The 18,198-nt window shown below is 40.1% G+C and overlaps 1 protein-coding gene and 1 pseudogene across 2 annotated transcripts; both read right to left on the bottom strand.

The window, feature by feature from the left end:
- Positions 1-994: 994 nt before the first annotated feature.
- On the bottom strand, positions 995-1,409 carry LOC308423382 (DNA repair protein RAD51 homolog 3-like; annotated as a pseudogene). The gene is made up of 2 exons: positions 1,293-1,409; positions 995-1,211 (listed from the first exon to the last, which is right to left on the bottom strand). The product of its transcript is annotated as a DNA repair protein RAD51 homolog 3-like (transcript).
- A 4,555-nt stretch (positions 1,410-5,964) lies between these two features.
- Positions 5,965-17,288, bottom strand: LOC308423453 (transmembrane emp24 domain-containing protein 7). Its single transcript, XM_080920140.1, has 3 exons — positions 16,912-17,288; positions 12,968-13,213; positions 5,965-8,735 (listed from the first exon to the last, which is right to left on the bottom strand). Exons 1-3 carry the CDS (start codon positions 17,095-17,097, stop codon positions 8,499-8,501), a joined length of 669 nt encoding a protein of 222 aa, XP_080776266.1. The 5' UTR covers positions 17,098-17,288; the 3' UTR covers positions 5,965-8,498.
- Positions 17,289-18,198: the final 910 nt, after the last annotated feature.

The following is an 18,198-nucleotide window of genomic DNA, read 5'->3' on the forward strand; positions in this document are numbered from 1 at the left end:
CGTTCATAATGGAACTCGCTTTGTAGGATGAATTAGAAAAAGAAATAAAGAGGAAGGACATGATTGCTCGCGGGTTCGGAGGAGGTTTGTTGTAGATAAAAGAGAGAGCATAGCCAGAAGAAGCAGAGATATCTGGGAGAGTCCAGAGGGGCACTGACCCTGAGCCATAGCAGGGGCACGCAGGGTGGGAGGTGGGGGAGGGGAAAGGGACAGGTGTAGTAGCCAAGAGTGTAAAAAAAAAAAGGGGGGGGGGGTAGCCAAAATGGGTGGGTGGGTTATGTAGGAAGGAGCCTATAGGGCAGGGCAGCCTAGCTGCTGGGCTGGAGTGTTCCAGGTAGAGGGAAGGGCATGCCAACCATACCCTTAACAGGTAGGTCCTGAGAAATGCTGGGAGAACCTAACATTCAGGTCCAATTTGATACGTTATATATCCACCTCAGCCATGTGCTTATTTGACACTTAGACCAAGCTGGCCTCCAATTTACAGAGACCTCCTTCGCTCTAGGTGTGTGTCAACACATCCAGCCAATTCTGACAAATTTTCACTTGCTGCCAAGGAAAGGAGCTTGACCAAATCCAGGCAACAACAGATACCAAATTGGGCTTTCAGGTCTGTGCCTGGTCTCGGAGGCCCACTGCACAGAGCTCCAGGCACTCTCTTCTGCATGCCGCCAATGGACCGCCGACAGTGGGATCTTGTAGGTAGTCACTACTCAAACGGCTGCATTGTAGTGGCTGATCTCAGTCCCGCGGCTGCCTGGTCGCCTTCTTCCTGTCAGCTCTGCAAATCAGTGCATGTGAGTGTGCGTGCCTCCTCTCCACCTCTGCTATAGGAAAATATAAACCATACCACTTGTACACAATGATTATCACATCACTCTAACTGTATGAACGGAGATTTGAACTGAGATTAGTTTGGGTCAGTATTGTGGTTCTCCTGGCCATTTTGGAAATGCAAAGAAACCCCATTGGTGATGAAGTACAAGTAAGAATGTCACCTCTGAACCCTGAGGTGCCACCTGAAATTGTGTTGTAGTGACCTGTACAAAGGCGTTGCAAACTTTTGCTTTTGTTCCCAATGGAGATCGAGCCATATTGTAGCTGCATGTTCCCAGCTTCCCCCCCGCGGCAGAAACAAGCACGGTGTGGCTTTTATCGATCTTTGTTGTCATTTGAGTACTTAGAATAACAGCCAATCTGTACTTGTGGGGCTGACCGTGGGCCGTCAAGTAGGAAAAGATGGATCATCAGAGTCATTTCGAGAGAAAGGCAATGCCAGCCTTTGTCACTACCTCCATGGACTTGCACGTGTTCCTGATGAGACAAAGGTGCTGAACAAGGTTTACCACTCTATCAACCATAAAGTTTCCCTCCATACCAAGTCCGGCTTCACCTGCTACTCCTCCAAAATGTTCAAATCAGGGAGAAACACACACAGCTATTTGCCCATTGGACATTTAACTCAAGTGTCCCGATGAGCTGGGAGTCACCAATGCCCAGGGTGAACTGACTCAAACTTTCTCACTCTTTTAAACTGCATCAAATGTTGCCTTGGTCTTCACAACACATGCGTGTGTTGCCCGAAGAAAATGGTAAGTTGGTCATACACACATCCTAAAATGGAGGGAAAAAGGAAACCAAGTCTGTGAACTGACTTCCTAAACCCTCACACTCACCGTGAAAATAATTGGGGCGTGGATTCAAATGAGGATCAAGAATGTAAATAAAACCAGATAAAAACAAATGGGCTCAATAAGAGCAAAGTCCACAAACAATATTGGGTTTAAGAAGGGGTTATCGATGCAGATCACAGGACACCTATAAAATGTGGAGGATATCAACTCCATTCCAGTAAGTTGTCCAGGAGAAACATGGTCCTGTCACGTGTCATGTTGGAGCATTGATCTGGTCCTCACCTTGTGTCAGATGAGTCTAGATTCGCATCGCCTTGGGTTGTCCTCATTTCTTCCTCTTATGTTCATAACCTTTTAGCTGACAGTTATCACTATGTATTGCTGTCCATATCCGGTTAGCTTGGCTTCCAACAGAATACTTCCTGATTTTTACTGGCAGCCCACACTAGTGATGGTAGAGTGTTGAACAATTTTGATCAGTTTTCTGTATGATGGTATCTTAACTGTGACAGGAAGGGAGCCTGCACACACAGACACAAGAGAACTCAAGGTCTCACTACACTCTGTAGAAGAGACCTGAGTACTCAAGCCCTCCCTCCATCTCTGGCTGAAAGGAAGGCCACTGCACATGGAAAGACGAAATCTAGACTAACGGCAGAGAGAGACGGTTTAAACAGCCTCAAGTCTGGATGAGGCTTTTGTCGCGCATGTACATATCCACCAGAGTAGTTTTTACAAGTCTGAAGTGATCAAACACAGCCTTTGACCTATTACTAGCAGATCACTAAGCTATGCTGGCAGAATAGTGAGCCCTGGGAAGCCAGGAACATTTATAACACACACACACACACACACACACACACACACACACACACACACATCCACTCACATAGGCACACTTGCATTAGAGGGAGGGGAAGACAAATAAAAACTAAAAACATTAACAACCAAACCCAGGATCAAATTCAAAGAACAAAACCAGGAAAGTAAATGAGACAAACATACTGTATATGAAGGGCCTAGTACTGTATTTAAGGGAATAATTCGGGGGGGGGGGAAGAGGGAGGGAGGGAGGGAGGGAGGGAGAATATGACAGCAGGCAGAAGCCTAAACCTTTACAAAGGAATCAATACTAAAATCTTAACTACAGCTAGACAAAAGACAAACTTTTAAAATAGTTTCCAAAAAAAATTGACTTTGGAAACAAGGTATATATACAATAAATGTAATTTTTATTATTAGTTAAAATAAAGTTAAATAAATGTAAAACATACTTTGAACACACCAACTCAACTGGTTAAAATTCAATAAAGGCTTTCTTTCTATGTCACGCCAAGACTAGCCAGACAGCACTGTGTTGACTTTGTTAGTGTCACTGATAAAGGGTGTGTCATAGTAAAGAAGTCAGTCAACAGCCCGAAATGTGTTCCTCACATAACAGAGCCTCAAAATAAATGAAGCAAAACTTGATAAGACTGCAAAGAGGAATCTACAAGCCACAATTACTACAGAAAGCAATTTGAGTTTTTCCTATAATCAAAGGAGTAAGTAAAAAGTCAGCAGGAATAGTGAACTTGACCACCAACAGCCAGTTTCATCTGGTTATTTATAACATTCTGCCCAACAAACACCACAGATAATAATTTACCAAAATGGACTCTTTTCTGGCTATAATATGATCCTTGAGAAAGCTAAATAATTCATTTATTTTACTACTATGGAGTTAAATTAGGACTTAATAATCTCTGAAAAAAGTACAAATAATTAGAAATTAAATTCTATTTCCTTTATATTAACTTACTGCCACAAGGAAGCTGGCAGTCTTACTAATTCAATAGCTTTACTATTAGTAGGAGTCACGTGTCTTTCTGTTCCGGCACTGGTAATTTATATCCACTTTGTTTCTTCCTGACTTACCTGCCTGAACATTTGTCAACTTTCTTTTTCACTCAAACCATCTTTTAATTTTATTGATGGATTTTACAGTTTTTTTGTTTTCTAGTTAACTCATTTTATATTTAACGCCCCCTCCCTCGGTGATTCAGTTAGGAGCTACAGTTGCTGAACCTTTTCTTTCTTCCTAACGGACACTGAGTGTGCACCAGAACAGGCAAAGTCAAAATCAGTAAAGGAAATCAGACTACAATGTATTTTCACAGCCAAGGACACACTAAAAGAAAGAAATATCAGCTCATAAATAGGAAGAATGTCAGCACTTACCTGAAAATGGCACCCCTTAATAATTCAATTAAAAATGAGTAATCTTTCCTTCCCTCCAATCAAACCAATCCCACCCCTTTAAAGGCTAACAGTAAAAGAGGAACTTTGTATCAGAAAAATGCAAATTAAACCATGAGATCTTATTTGCATACTTACTCATGGAAAATACCTATCTGTCTTTTATTCCCAAATTTATAAACTCCAAAATGAAGTCACCCAGGAGATCAAATACTGCTTTTATTTTCAACAAACTTAAAAATATGTTTGAGTTTTGTAGTAACAAGGGCTGGTATACCCCATATATCCCTGAACAAAAAATGGAACCACTCAGTTACTGGCAGTCATAAACCACAGGCGTCCATTGCAGGGAAAAGGAAGCCCGACTCCTAAAGGAGTTAGCCTTTGCCCTGTGCACTCTTCGCCATTCTGAAGCACCTCTGTGAGGTCACTGCTTCAACAGTTTTGTTCCTGGAAGTCAGACCATCTTAATTTTTCAGACTCTTAGCAGGTAATTACGTTGATGACATTCACACACTTTCACATCTGTCTCATACTATATGAAAGTCAGATTCTATTCTTGCCACAATAAAAACTTTAGAAACAGAACCGAGAGAACAGAACTGGGGTAGATAAAAAGATATACAGTAATTATATGAGACACTTTATACTGTGTTGAGACAGTATCATTTTAAGGTAGCCTTAGCTGTCTTGAAACTCACACAGAAAGTCAGGCTGGCCTCAAACTTATCTGCCTCTGCCTGAGATTAAAGGTGTGTTGCACCACCCCTGGTTATAAATAGCAAATTAATATTATTGCTTTGGTAGAGGATAAGAGAAATACTGATGCAATCAGTACGTAATGAAATCACTAACGTAAGGTCACATAATCTTGATTTAACTTAAGGATTCCAAAGGCAAACCACTGATCCTATACTTAATCAAAACTTTGCAGTCCAAGGGTCACAATCAAAGCCTAACTATTGTGAGAAATGAGCTCATTTCCTAGCCTCTGTGCCTTAGCTTGGGTTTTTATTGCTATGAAAAGACTATGACCACAGCAATTCTTATAAAGGAAAACATTTAATCAGGGCTGGCATGCTTTTAGAATTTAGTTTATCATCATCATAGTGGGGAGCATGGCAGTGCACAGGTAGAAATGGAGAAGCTGAGAGTTCTACATCTAAATCAGTACACAGTATGCAGAAAGAGAATGCCACACTGGGCGTGGCCTGAGCATCTGAAACTTAAAAATTGACACATTTCTACCTAGGCCACATCTACTCCAAGGGCACACCTCCTATAATAGTACCATTCCCTATAGGGGTCATTTTCAAATTACACTACGTCTCGTCTAAAAATAGAAAAACACTTAGTTCATAGGGCAATTGTAGAGAACACTTTGTAGTCAACACATACTTCCAGTACAGTACAGTGTACGTATTCAATAAATGCCAGTCTGTATATACTGTTATTTCCCTTTTTGTAGAGTTGTGTCCAGGAATCGAATTGTCTCTTCTGACTACTCCATGAAGGGCTGGAGGCGAGCCAACACTACTAAGTTTTAAATAACCTAAGCTAGTTGACTAGGAATACTTTGGAGAAACTAATGGTATTACTGCCTTCCATGAATATTTTCACTAAAACTGTAAAGACAGAAACAAGACAGTGGTTTGACTCTTTATAATCTATTTTGGTGAGTTTCTTCTCATACAACTTCATGAAATGAAAAATAAGCACTATTGTTTCAAATCAGTACTGAGCTGTACCTTTTTCTTTTCCCTCCTTCCTCTTTCTTTTTCTCTTATACCCTTCCCACTCTTCTTCCTTTTCTTTCTTTCTTTCTTTGAGACAGCATTTCTCTGTGCAACGCTGGCTGTTCTGGAACCTCCTCTGTAGAGTGAACTTGCCTCACAGAGATCTGCTTGCCTCTGCCTCCCAGTGCTAGGATTAAAGGCATGCACAACCACACCGGGCTCGTTCCTATACACCCGACAACCTTGGAACATTGTCTCCCCACCATGCCCCCAAACTACCTTAAAACAGTAGGATGAATTATGGTTTTTAAGAGTTTAAGAAAGAATCAAATCTTGAAAGAAACAAGCGAAGTCAGTTTGCTAAATTTTTTTTTCTTTTTTATTTTACATGGAACTGATTGGTGCAATCCTGTGGAACCATCTTTAATTCAGAGAAAATTCGCTGTCAAAGTAAACAAAATCCTTTGAATTATTTATATATTAACTTGTCTAATTTTTGCAAACAGAAGTCACAGTCAGCTTTAGCCTATTTAAACATAAATTGTACATTTAGAAATTGAAACAAAAATGGGTAGTTTAGAGATATAAATGAAAACTTTCAATAAATTGCTTTTCAGTCCACTGTATTTTCAAAGATGATTATTGAGCTCAGAGAAAAAGTTGTAAGCCACAAACTATGTGTTTTAATAGATAAAAGAATGTTTAGATTATTAGCAAAGCAATATTGTAATACACATCTTTACCCAGCTGAAATTTTAGTATAAACGCATGTATCAAGTTGCTTTCCATTATCTACTCTACTTTAAAAATATATACAATTATGATATTCAAATGTGTATTGAGTCATGTGACCAAACAAAAATATTTGGGAAATCCAAACTCCTGCAACAACTTAAGAAAGAATAACAGAAAAAAGACAAGCTAGGTCATAGGAGGAAGAAAACCATCACCTGGCATTTATGTGTGGGATCTATTTTCATATATAATCACACAAGTTGAACATATAGCTGTCAAAATTTAGCCAGCTACTGAGAGATGAAACAAAATCCATACTATTTCTGACACTGGGTAACTGGTGATTTCAAGTTTGACTCCATCCATAGTCTCATTAGAAATGATTTATAGTAATAGTTTACTACCATGACGTTCTGAGAGGCACAGATTAAATGAGGGTATCATTTATGGGCAGCCTGGCAAAATCTATACCTGACTCCATTTAATTACAGTGTAGTATCCAAACAGTCCACTGACAAGCAGACATAGCATTTCACATACGCCTAAGCTTAGCAATCACACCAACATTGGTGCTTAAAACATTCACGACTAAGCAGATGAAAAAGCCATAGGACTTCAACACAAGAACTCAAATAGATGAGTCTGCAAAATCTTGAACTTCTCTTAATCTGTTTGTAAATGGCTAAGGAGTAGGTGATCTGGTCTTTATGAATTCTAAAAGGTTGAAAACATGTTTACTCCTACACTGACATCTGAAGCTAGTAAGCAAGACAACTTGAATTCATTTTGCTCTTGCATGCAAAAGTGTGTGCGTGCGCCTAGGCGCATTTTAAGATGGCTTAGTTAAGTTCTAGTCAGCAATGGTTAAATGACTAGAACTGCTAGTCAGTCATTCTCCTATAGTGCCATATGTTAAAGTCTCTACAACAGGAGACACACTTAGTTCTCGTCTACTGTGAAGAGAGGCATGGCTGAAAAACAACTGCTGTGTTTTTTAACCTTTAAAAAAGCCTTCTTACCTATACAATTTTCCATCATTATGTACTCTATTCTGAATACTTGGATCAAAATCTCATTTCAATCAGCTTAATCCATACTAGGTACAAGACACAAACAGTACAAACCAATTGTAAACTTCTTCAAATAAAAAAACATTCCCAGCATTCTAAATGTTTAAGTGTAGAGCTGCTAATTAGACGGTAAAACAAGACAAATGAAGAGATAAAAAGGAACTTCTCAGTGCATCCCATCGTAAGGAGAAGACATATGGCACTTAGGTGACACTAGATCATAACTGCTGACCTAAGCTGGGAGTGACTGGACCAAGAACTAGTTCACCAGAAAGCTCACATGACTCAAGTCCTCGTTTTTATAAAAGCCCTGGAAATGCAATTTCAGACAACCACTAAAAATGTTTCTATTTCATTTTCCATCCCTCAGTGTCTCTAACAGTTACAACCGTCTGATTTTTAAGTCTATTATGCTATTTTCTATGTGGTGGTAATACTTCTAAACAGATAACATAGCTAATTATAAATCATAGAATGGGTAAAAACGAAAAAAAGAACAAACAAACCAAAAAAAACCTGTACATTTTTCAAACCAGCAAGAAATAAATTATATCATGATATAGCAATGAAAACTGTATCAATATCAACTAAAAGTTCTATGGTAGATTATTTTCCCCTGTAAAATTAAGCAGTGCAGAATAGGGCTTGGCTACAGTTAATCACATTTGGTTTTCTTAAAAACACAACTTTATTCACTATAAACAATTAAAAGGCAGTTTTCTTCCTCTGTAATACACAGACAATAAATCTAAGATTTTTTTAAAAAACTATCAACTACCTTTTAAGAAAAGTACTTTTAAATGACTAAAAGGAATCAGAATACCAAAGTTTAGTGTATGAAGAGTAGATATAAACCAAGAAAAAGATCATTGGTGTTAGATATTTCATATGAATAGCTGCATTAAGGTCCAAAGTTTTCCACCTTTACAAATAAAAACGGTGTCCTCTCCCCATGGGGATGTGCACTGTACATCTTTCCCAACAAATGTGAGTAGGGTTTTAGAATGTTGCCAATGTTAAGTTCTTCAGTACCTAAAATTGAGGACAATAATATTATGGTGGCAATGGTGCATCTGAAAGTGTGGTTATGATCCAACGCGAGTTGTGGTGGTTCTTTTATCTGAGAAAAAACTCTTCAGAAGAAACACCTGCCCTATGCTAACCACCAGAAGAATGAGGGCTTCGCCCACCGACCAATAGGCCACTCTTGTATTTAGATCCTCTGCTCTGCTTCGGCCTTGAGCTTCCCGTAGCCGGAAATGTGTCTGATAGTCGATGACAGACTTCAGAGCTTCATGAATGGAAACACAGGCAGATTCCATCTGGAAAGAAGTATGTTCAGTTAGCTTAACTCTGTTCAGGCTGTAGCTAGCACCTGCCTCTGCCGTTTCTACCTCAATTTCTCACTGCTTTCCTGATCCTGGGGAGAGCTGGCACTCTCTCTTTGGCTCATACCAGTCACCCTGGCAATGAAGCTCTTCTGCTCAGTCTCTGGGACAACCGCTAATATAGGCCTATGTTTTTCCCAAACCAGGATGCCACAGTTATGGCACTACTAAAGTGGACGGGACACAAAACTAAAAGTGAACATTTTTATTAGTTAGCATAACTACTAAGACTTAAAATTCTAATGAACTAAAAATTACAATAGTGGGTAAATTCACCAATAGTGGATTTGGCACAGACCAAAGCCAAAATACGACAAAAATAAGCCAAATATGGCAAAAGACCCAAACCAAGCTAATCAAAGCTTTCTGACACTTAAAAAAAAAAAGGGCAAAAATATTATCAAAATCTTTAGCTTATTTTTGAATCTGAAAGCGGTAAGAGAATGTCCTTTATCCTTCCATTTTTTATATGTATGTGTGCAGGAGTGTTTTACATGCATGTGCACCATGTATGTGCCTGGTGCCAGGAGTCCAGAAGAGGGTACTGGATCCCCTGGAACTGAAGTTACAGAGCTGTGGGCTAGCACATGGGTCCTGGGAACCAAACCTGGGACTTCTGAAGAGCAACAAGTGCTTTTAAGTGCTAAACCATCTCTCCAACATCAGAACGACCTTAACTGTAGACAACCCCTATTTTGCACTGCTTGATTTTATGGGGGAAAATAATCTACCATAAGACTTTTAGTTAATAATGACACAATTTTCATTGATTTCAGTAACTTACTAAAGTTATCTCTTCATTAAATCTCTGTTGTGCAAGTGACTAAACCAATACATATGTTCCCAGTATATTCAAGTTTCAGTATCATTGTTAACTGGCTTAAGAGGCTCCACATGGTTGACATTTTACTTTTTTGTATGATTGTTACAATCTGATTTAAGAAGATTATACTTTTTTTCCCTCATAAAGCAGGGTTTGATATTCTACTTTCGAAAAATACATGATTCATTGCTATTTTATCTTACAAATCATGTAATAAAAACTTAGAAGACAAATCTACTTTGTCTTAATTTTAATAAAGGTAAACAGACATTAGGAAATAAACTGTTCATTGAAATTTTATGGCCAGGTATGCATGCATGTACTCTGAGTACTGGGGAAGTTTTGGCAAGAGAATTCAGGCTTAAGTAGATCAGCCTGGACTATGTGGTGAGTTACAGGCTAGCCTGGACTATGTGGTGAGTTACTGGATTACTGAAGACCTTCTGATAGGCAAAATAAGCAACGAGTGTGAAAAAAACACTTGTATTATGTCAAGGAGCATGAGTTCAAGAGAGAATTACTAAAATTAAGTTAAATTTATTCCTATCATTTTTGAGATGTAATTTAGTTTTAAATCCTTAAAGTGAAAATTTTATATACATTCAAAGAACAAAACAGTCTTATACCAAAACTTATTAATGCATGGCTGATCTTGCCTCATCTTTACTTTTATTTTCCTAATGATTTAGAACAAATCTTATTCTTTTAAGATTTAAAAATTTTTTTTCCTTCTGTATATGAGTTTTTTCTGAATGTATGTATACCCACCATGGTGCTTTTTGGGCCAAGGTCAGGCGAGGGCATCAGATCCTGGGGAACTAGAGTTACAGACCCTGTGAGCCATCATCTGGGTGCTGGGAACCAAACCTGAGTCCTCTACAGACCAGCAAGTGCTCATAATCGCTAAGACATCTCGCCATCGCTGTGTAAGGACTTTCTATGGTACAGCAGCTCAGCCTTTCTACTTTTCTTTACAACTGTCTGTCTTAGTGACTCCTTTGGCATGAGTCCTCTGTCATATGCAGTGGCCATGCCTATGGCACTGATGGGTGGAGATAGAATCTTATTATTTTTAAAAGATTTATTTTTATTTATATGAGTACACTGTAGCTGTCTTCAGACACACCAGAAGAGGGCATCAGATCCCATTACAGATGGTTGTGAGCTACCATGTAGTTGCTGGGAATTGAACTCAGGACCTCTGGAAGAGCTGTCAGTGCCCTTAACCACTGAGCCATCTCTCCAGCCCAGAGATAGAATCTTTAGGTGGCCATTATTGTATCTCTCCTTAGACTAAGAAAACAGTAACAAGTTTCAAAATATTTTACATTGGTATGAATTTTTGTATGCTGATAGAAATATAAAGTTATATTTACTACAATATACTGTATATATTGTTTCAACTCTTGGTTAGGATGTACATATGCAAATCATTTAAAGTCTGAATCCTTGAAAATGACTAGTGTAAATCCAAGTCAGTAGTTAGTCACCTATAAATAATCTTACTTGTAGTGTTGTTAGGTCCTAGTTTAGTTAATTACAGCAGAAATAAGCTTTATTTAGCCTCCTGCATGTTTTCAAAGTTAAGCAGAAAGTAAATAGCTAGAAACAAACAACGTTTATTTATTAGATGTACTTTAAATAGATACATGGTCCTCAAACACTTCAGAGATCTGCAGAGTACAGCATTTAAGGTGTTTTTAATAATAAAAGGCTTTCCTGACAGGAACAAAGCAGCTCCTGGCAGCAACCCCAATCTACTTCAAAGATGATGGGCAGGGTAGAGCCTCTACCTGGAGTTTGTGGCAATGATGGCCACTGGGTAAAAACCTCCCCTTACCTCAACTGCTGACAGCATGCTGTCCAACTGTGGACAAGCAGGACACTGAGAAGTCAACCGACCAGCTTTGCAGAGACAAGTCCTTCAAAATTCCAGCTTCAATACAGAGGAACCTTGGGTGACTGACCAGGTAGTCAGCAGTCTCTGTCATTTCTATAGTTTTGGAAGCTGCTTGCTCAGCACTTCCTGTTTACTCAGGTAATTATTGTTTTCAGGTCTCAGATGGGGTTTAAGACTACCTAACTACTGTCTTAACACTTTTCCTTATTAGAGATTAAAGAGATAAAAGCTTAAGTTGTTTAGGATCTAAGAAAATGTTTTAAGATCTGAAAAGATGTTTCTGGGTTGATAAATCCAAGTTATAGTAAGATAGTGATTTAGGTACAGAACTTTGGACTCACCAAGATAGGATAGATAGTGGAGTACTTTCTCCATAGTTGTCAAATACAAAAAGACTGGACGTTGTAAATATAATTGTTACCAGACTGTTCTCATAATTGTTCTTTTGGTATATAGATGACTGATGTTAGAGAAAAGGCCATTTTAGGGACTAAAAGGGGAAAATGTAGTGAGAATCTTGGTTTCTTTAAAAATCCAGTTGTATTACATGAATGTTTTTGTTTTAATCCAAGGTGTGGGATATGGGGCTGCTGCAGTTTATCCACAACCACTATGATTGTCTGGTGCTCTAGGAGGGGTATGACTTTTGCAACCTGCACATGATTGTTTGGAATTCTGGAGACTCTAAAGTGGGTATAAATGTGAGAGCCCCAAGAGGGCCTGCGGTGGCTGCTGCTTTTGTTGTGGCTGTTTGTTGACTACTAAGATCAGATTTGCTCTAAGGAACTCAATACTCCTAATCATCAGGAAGAGGTCTAAAGAGGTCTATGTTCCCTTTCCCCTCCAACTTTTTCTCTCTCCTATGTTAGGGAATTAGAATGGATTAGAGCGGAATAAGGGTTGGAAGTGTGGTAGATACAAGAACCTAATAAAATCCAAAGTATAGCTATAGACCATGCCTATGGAAGAGGGTCATGTCATGGGGGCATGGCCTTGAAGGGTGTACCAGGATCCTGGCCCTTCTCTCTTTGCTGGTGTGAAGATGAGCAACCTTGCTTTAATGAGCATTCTTGCCCATGTCTGTTTTACTTCTCACATGCTACCTGACCAGAGCCTGAAACCCCTGAAACCACGAACCAAAACAAACTTTTCCTTCTGCTACGTCGATCATCTTTAGGTCTGTGTCACAGCAATAAAAAGCTAGCTATGACTTCAAACCTATGACAATGTTTTTTCCTTTCTTTATACATAGGAGGTTTATAACCTCTTTTAACACCAGGTTTCATCAAAGGAATCTCAAGTTCTCTGCCAAATGCCTAATCTGGAAGAATTTAGATTTTTAAAATAGCATCAAAATTCAATGTTGATCTAGGAGTGAATACATAGTGTTAGATTGTGTCCCTCCCTCCTTTAACCAATGTTCTTCTGCTCTTTTTTGTTTACCTGGGTAAGGGCACTGACTCGGTTCTCACTGGGAAACAAAGGTGGGTCTTCACCAACTTGAAAATCGAAATACACTGTTTTGTGTGTAAAAGTAGAAAACTCATTGCTGAAGCAAAATTTGTATGTCCCATTTTTGGAGGCTGTGAAGGTGAAACTATCATACTGCTTCTTCATCTCCTTGTATAACACTTTACCATCAGGGTCTTCCAATCGACAATCCACATCGTAGTGACCGCCAGTGATCACCTGTGAAAGATGTACAGAGACCACTATGACTAACACAAGTAAAAATGTAACCCAGTTTCCCACTAAAACAATAAAGCTGTATGCTCAAATCTTCCTATCACAATTTCACAGATCTTGATTTTCACCACTGGATGAAACACACATAAAGATTTCAGTTCAACTAAAGTTTTACAAAAAGTGAAGAGGTTCTCTCTTAACAGGAGCGGAAACGGAATCATATTGACTCAGATCACTGTGCTGCTTGATATAGCTCTCACGTAGAACTTACATTAAGATGGGGAGAGACAACAGTTTTGCCAATCCCTAACTATGACAGTGGACAGTACAGGCTTTAAGTATCTTGGTTAGCACAGTATTGACATTGCACATCAATAAAACAAAGATGTCAAAGTTCGGACTTCAAAAAAATTTCTATGATTTATATGACCTTTAGTCACTTGAGATGATGACTAATGGAATTATGATACAAGATCATTTCAATAATTACATGAGATATAATTTTGCACTTAGAGAGCTGTATTATGCACATGATTACATATATGTACTAAGTACAAATATGAATGAAAGAATGAATGAATGAATGAATGCTTACTTTGGATTAAGACTAGGGCCTTGCAATGCAATGTAAACATTATGCCTCTGTTTTTATTTATTTTTATTTTTATTTTTTTTTTTGGACAAGAACTCCTAAACTGACCAGAAGGATTACAAACTTATTTTGGCTGTGAGCCTTTAGTTGGTGAACTCTTTCTAGCCAACCAGTTTTTTGTTTTTTGTTTTGTTTTGTAGGAGACAGGGTTTCTCTGTGTTGCTTTGGCCATCCTGTCACTTGATCTGTAGACCAGGCTGGCCTTGAAATCATGAGATCTGTGTGCCTCTGTCTCCTGAGTGCTAGAATTAAAGGTGTGCCCCACCAGCTACAAACCAGCAAAAACAGCATGTTTGCCAGCACACAGGCAGATAAAATGGGTTGAGGATACAACTTAAAAGGCATTTTATAAACTGGGTACTTATCCCTCCTCTCAAAAAGTAAATAACCTTTCTTCCAAAATGCTTTCATTCAAATATTTCTATTCACACTTGACCATAGTACTTTTAATAAGAAAACTGCAAAAGATCAATTACCAGCCAAATTGGTTCCATCAAACTTTAAAACAAACAATTTTATTTTGGTTAATAATACTTCTTCTAAATTTGTCTGGTCATCTACTACTGGAACTGGGCACCATCAAACTCCGCTGTCATCACCTGTCCACATGATCACAAGCCCTTTTGATGTCCTAGGTCTTCCATCACTAATCCATTATATACTACTGTCCCCAATGCCACAAGTTCTCAAACCTAATCTGGAGACTCCCAACCTGGTAGCAGGGCTGTGTTGTCTGTCGTCACTATCGTCCCCGAAATCTCAGTGTATTAGATGGCAATTGCGGCACTCCGCAACCTGCAATTTTTCCTTTGGGGGACGGGGGCGGGGGGGGGGGTGTCTTGTCCTTCTTCAACCTTCAGCTAAAAAAACTCACTTAAAATCTTTTGAAAACTCACTACACCTATCAAAAGTCCCCATCTGTAATGACCAGCACAGTGCTCCCTCATATCACCTCTAAGCCTCAGGAACTTCCTGCTCACTACTGTTACCACTCTATATGAGTAAGTTTCAGACTTTATAAGCTCTCCACCTTACATTTGGTTTTCAATGAGTTTCAACAGAATTTACTTGCCAAATAATCACAGGATCTATGAAACTGCAATGTTTATAGATCTAGACTATTTTTGATGCCTGAGCCAGATATACTTTCTCTCAGATCTGGACCACTGCACCAGGGAATCCAGAGCTGAGGTTTTTTGGATTGTCTTCTGGTCATATAAGCATAGGTAACTACACTAAGCAGAGCTCTGGGGCAGGAACTGGGCTGTGGGGAAATCAAAGAGACCAAGCATAAACCTTACTGTTACAAGAGACAAACAAAAAGACCAACTGCTCCAAAACCATCTCCTAAAACTTGCATCTTCCAGTCACAAAGCAAAACTATTTTTACTACTTCAGTGTCACCTGCTTACCCTTTAGCAGGAGAGCTCTAGCTAACATCAGGCCTGTTGGAACTCTCACAAACTTACCTGTCTAGTGTGCCCTTTCCTCCTCTGCCATACTGCAGAACAAACCTTCATTATCCTGCCATGTGCAGCAGCTCATCAAAGACCAGCTGTACCACTAAATTTTCCCTGACAATCCTTTTGACCCCTGCCAGCATTCTGCCTATGTGAACTTTTAGCACTGCACTTACAGACTCTGGGCCTTAAGAAGGTAGTTCAATAAAGAGTTCATCTTGAGACTACCATTTCTGTTACTTGTAATAGATCTAAATCCATCTTGGAATCTGTTTCACTAATCAAAAGGAATAAAACCACGATTTCATCAGTTTTCTTGATAATTAACTAACATATATGAAACATTCAGCATACTGTATATATTACAAAAATTTTAAACTTTTTATAGCACCAAGTATTGTAGCTACAGATACAAAAATTCAACAAATGTATAGTTAAGTTTAAATAACAAATATTCTGATTACAACTTCTAATTCCTCCATAATTACATATATTGGGAATTGATACACACATATATTCTCAATTTCTTTTTCTTAAAAATATTCTTCTTTTTTAAAAAAGATTTATTATATGTAAGTATACTGTAACTGTCTTCAGACACACCAGAAGAATGCATTAGATCCCATTCCAGTTGTGTGAGCCACCATGTGGTTGCTGGGATTTGAACTCAGAACTTCTGGAAGAGCTCTTAACCACTGAGCCATCTCTCCAACCCCAATTTTTTTTTTTTTTTTTTTTTGACTTCTCTCTCTCCCTCACCATACACAAATTATTATCAAGTCTTGTTTATTTTATCTTTTGTTTTTCTCCTTCCCCACAAATATTAACCTAGTATAATACTAAGTAGAGTATAAATACTAAGCTATTGTTGTGTCTAATAAGAATTGATTGTTATTATTTCCAATTATGTTTACGGGTGTGTTTGGGAGACGATTTGTGCAGGCGAGTGCAGCATCTACAGAGGCTAGCGGTGTTAGAGCTCCCTGGACCAAGTGACCAAGCACTCAATTGTTGCCGGAGTGTTAAATGGGCCTATTAACAACAACAAAAAACCGGTAGACCGCTTTAGGCTCCTAATGAATAAAGTTTATGTTTTACACTGTCCCAAAACTATGACGAGGCCTCTTGTTTATCCCAATTTTTTATAACACCCTTGACAGACCGTCTTTTAAAAAAAATCCTCTTTACTGGACGCTTCCAATCATCCCTGCATTAAAAGTCCCGGTGTTATAGAAAAACACAAATCCTAAACCCAACCCAACCCAACCCAACCCCCACAAAAGACCCGAATAGATCATGTGTTATGTCAATCCGATCAAATTGGAGTTGTGGATTATAGGAGTAGGGAGTGGATATTGGGCATTTGTTCGCAGAAACAGCTTTTTAAAAAGAATTTCTTATATTAATTTATTTAATGCGGCTTCAATTCAATGAGTGGCACGGGAGAATGTGACAGCCACAGGAAGCATTTCTGGAATTCACAAATAGTTCTTTCTCTGAGCTCCGAAAAGAAAAGCCAAATGTCCTGCATAGGCTACCGAGGTGACTCTCTTGGGTTAGCCGACCACAGAGGCTGGGGCCCGTGGTACCTGGAACTCTAGGGTGCACTTGGTGCCCTGAGTGATGTCCTCGTAGAAGCACTGCTTGGCATTGTCCGGCAGCTCAAAGGTGATCTCGGAGCCGCCGCTCGGACCCGGCAGTAGCAACAGTAGAGCAAGCAGCCTGCAACCCCAACGGCCTGCGGCGGCAGCCCAGCGAGGCGCCGACCCCGGCATCCCGGCGGCCTCAACGGAGCTGCGGGGCCTCGACGCGCGAGGGAAGGCCCAGTCCCTACCGGCCCGCGAGCCTTAGCAAAGCGTGAGACGAGGAGCGAGCGCGGGCTTCCGGAGAGACGCACTGAAATACCCGCACCACTCCAGGAAAGCCTGAGGGGCAGGGGTACAAGACCCGGCAAATCAGCGGAGGAAGAGGCCTCGCTGACCGGAAGTACAGCGAGAACCTAAGCGGAAAAGGCGGGACCGGGACAGGACCCAGTGACCCGGATGTGATATCCGGGGGGGGTGGGGCTCGAGGCGTTGCAGTGAGGACGTGGAAGCGCGTGAGGCCTCGGCGTTGCGTGGGCGGCCCTCCTTGGACGACGGGAAGTGGGCAGTGCGGGAACTCGACCGGAAGGGGCGTGGCCGGCCGTTGCCTAGGAAGGGCGCGTCGTCTCGCTGCTCGCCGCGCTGCCACGGTAAAGGGCTTCTGCTACGTTTTGTCACCGTGAGTACCAAGTTTGGGGAATCTCCGAGGGACTCTCAAGAGCTCACCTTAGGGATGTGGGGAGGCTAATCCCCGGTGGTAGAGACCTTTCCAGTTTGCAGGAGGTTGTCACAGATTACAGTCGTAGTTGGAGGAGGCTGCTTACGTAAAAAGCGCGTGTTCTCAGAGACGAGTAGGAGACCAGAATTTTTAATCCCGCTTTTTACCTTCCGGCCCGCTGACCTTGGCCCGGATGCTAAAACTCTCTGCCTTAGTCTAAAAAGTGCTAAATAGTACTGCCTGAAATAAATACGGATTATTACCTGAGTTCATTATCTGGAAAAGGCATCTAGAAGAGTGGCCGGCACGTGGTAAGCACAAGATAAGTTTCGGTTAAATTAAAATAAACATCCGTTGAGTACCTCTTAGCAAGCTCCTTCCACCCTTCAAACAGTAAGTGGTATTGTGCCTATTTTACTGATTAGAGAGTTTAGGATCCAACAGCAGCGAAATAACTAATTTGCCTCTGGTCAACATGGCGTTTCTTGCAGGGCATTCATTATACGCTTCCCACGTGCGTAACAGGAATCAGGTGTTCCCGTTTTTATCCCCCCCCCCCCCCGCTTTTTTTTTTC

The sequence above is a fragment of the Micromys minutus genome (assembly GCF_963924665.1).
Source record: "Micromys minutus genome assembly, chromosome: 8".
Classification (NCBI taxonomy): domain Eukaryota; kingdom Metazoa; phylum Chordata; class Mammalia; order Rodentia; family Muridae; genus Micromys; species Micromys minutus.

Bases quoted from the DNA above. Each gene is read 5' to 3' on its own strand.
- LOC308423453 (XM_080920140.1), bottom strand. From the start codon at position 17,097: ATGCCGGGGTCGGCGCCTCGCTGGGCTGCCGCCGCAGGCCGTTGGGGT. The intron at 13,214-16,911 runs GTACCACGGGCC...CATCTTTCACAG, and splicing joins AGTGCACCCTAGAGTTCCAG to GTGATCACTGGCGGTCACTA. The intron at 8,736-12,967 runs GTAAACAAAAAA...ACTTCTTTCCAG, and splicing joins GAGTCAGTGCCCTTACCCAG to ATGGAATCTGCCTGTGTTTC.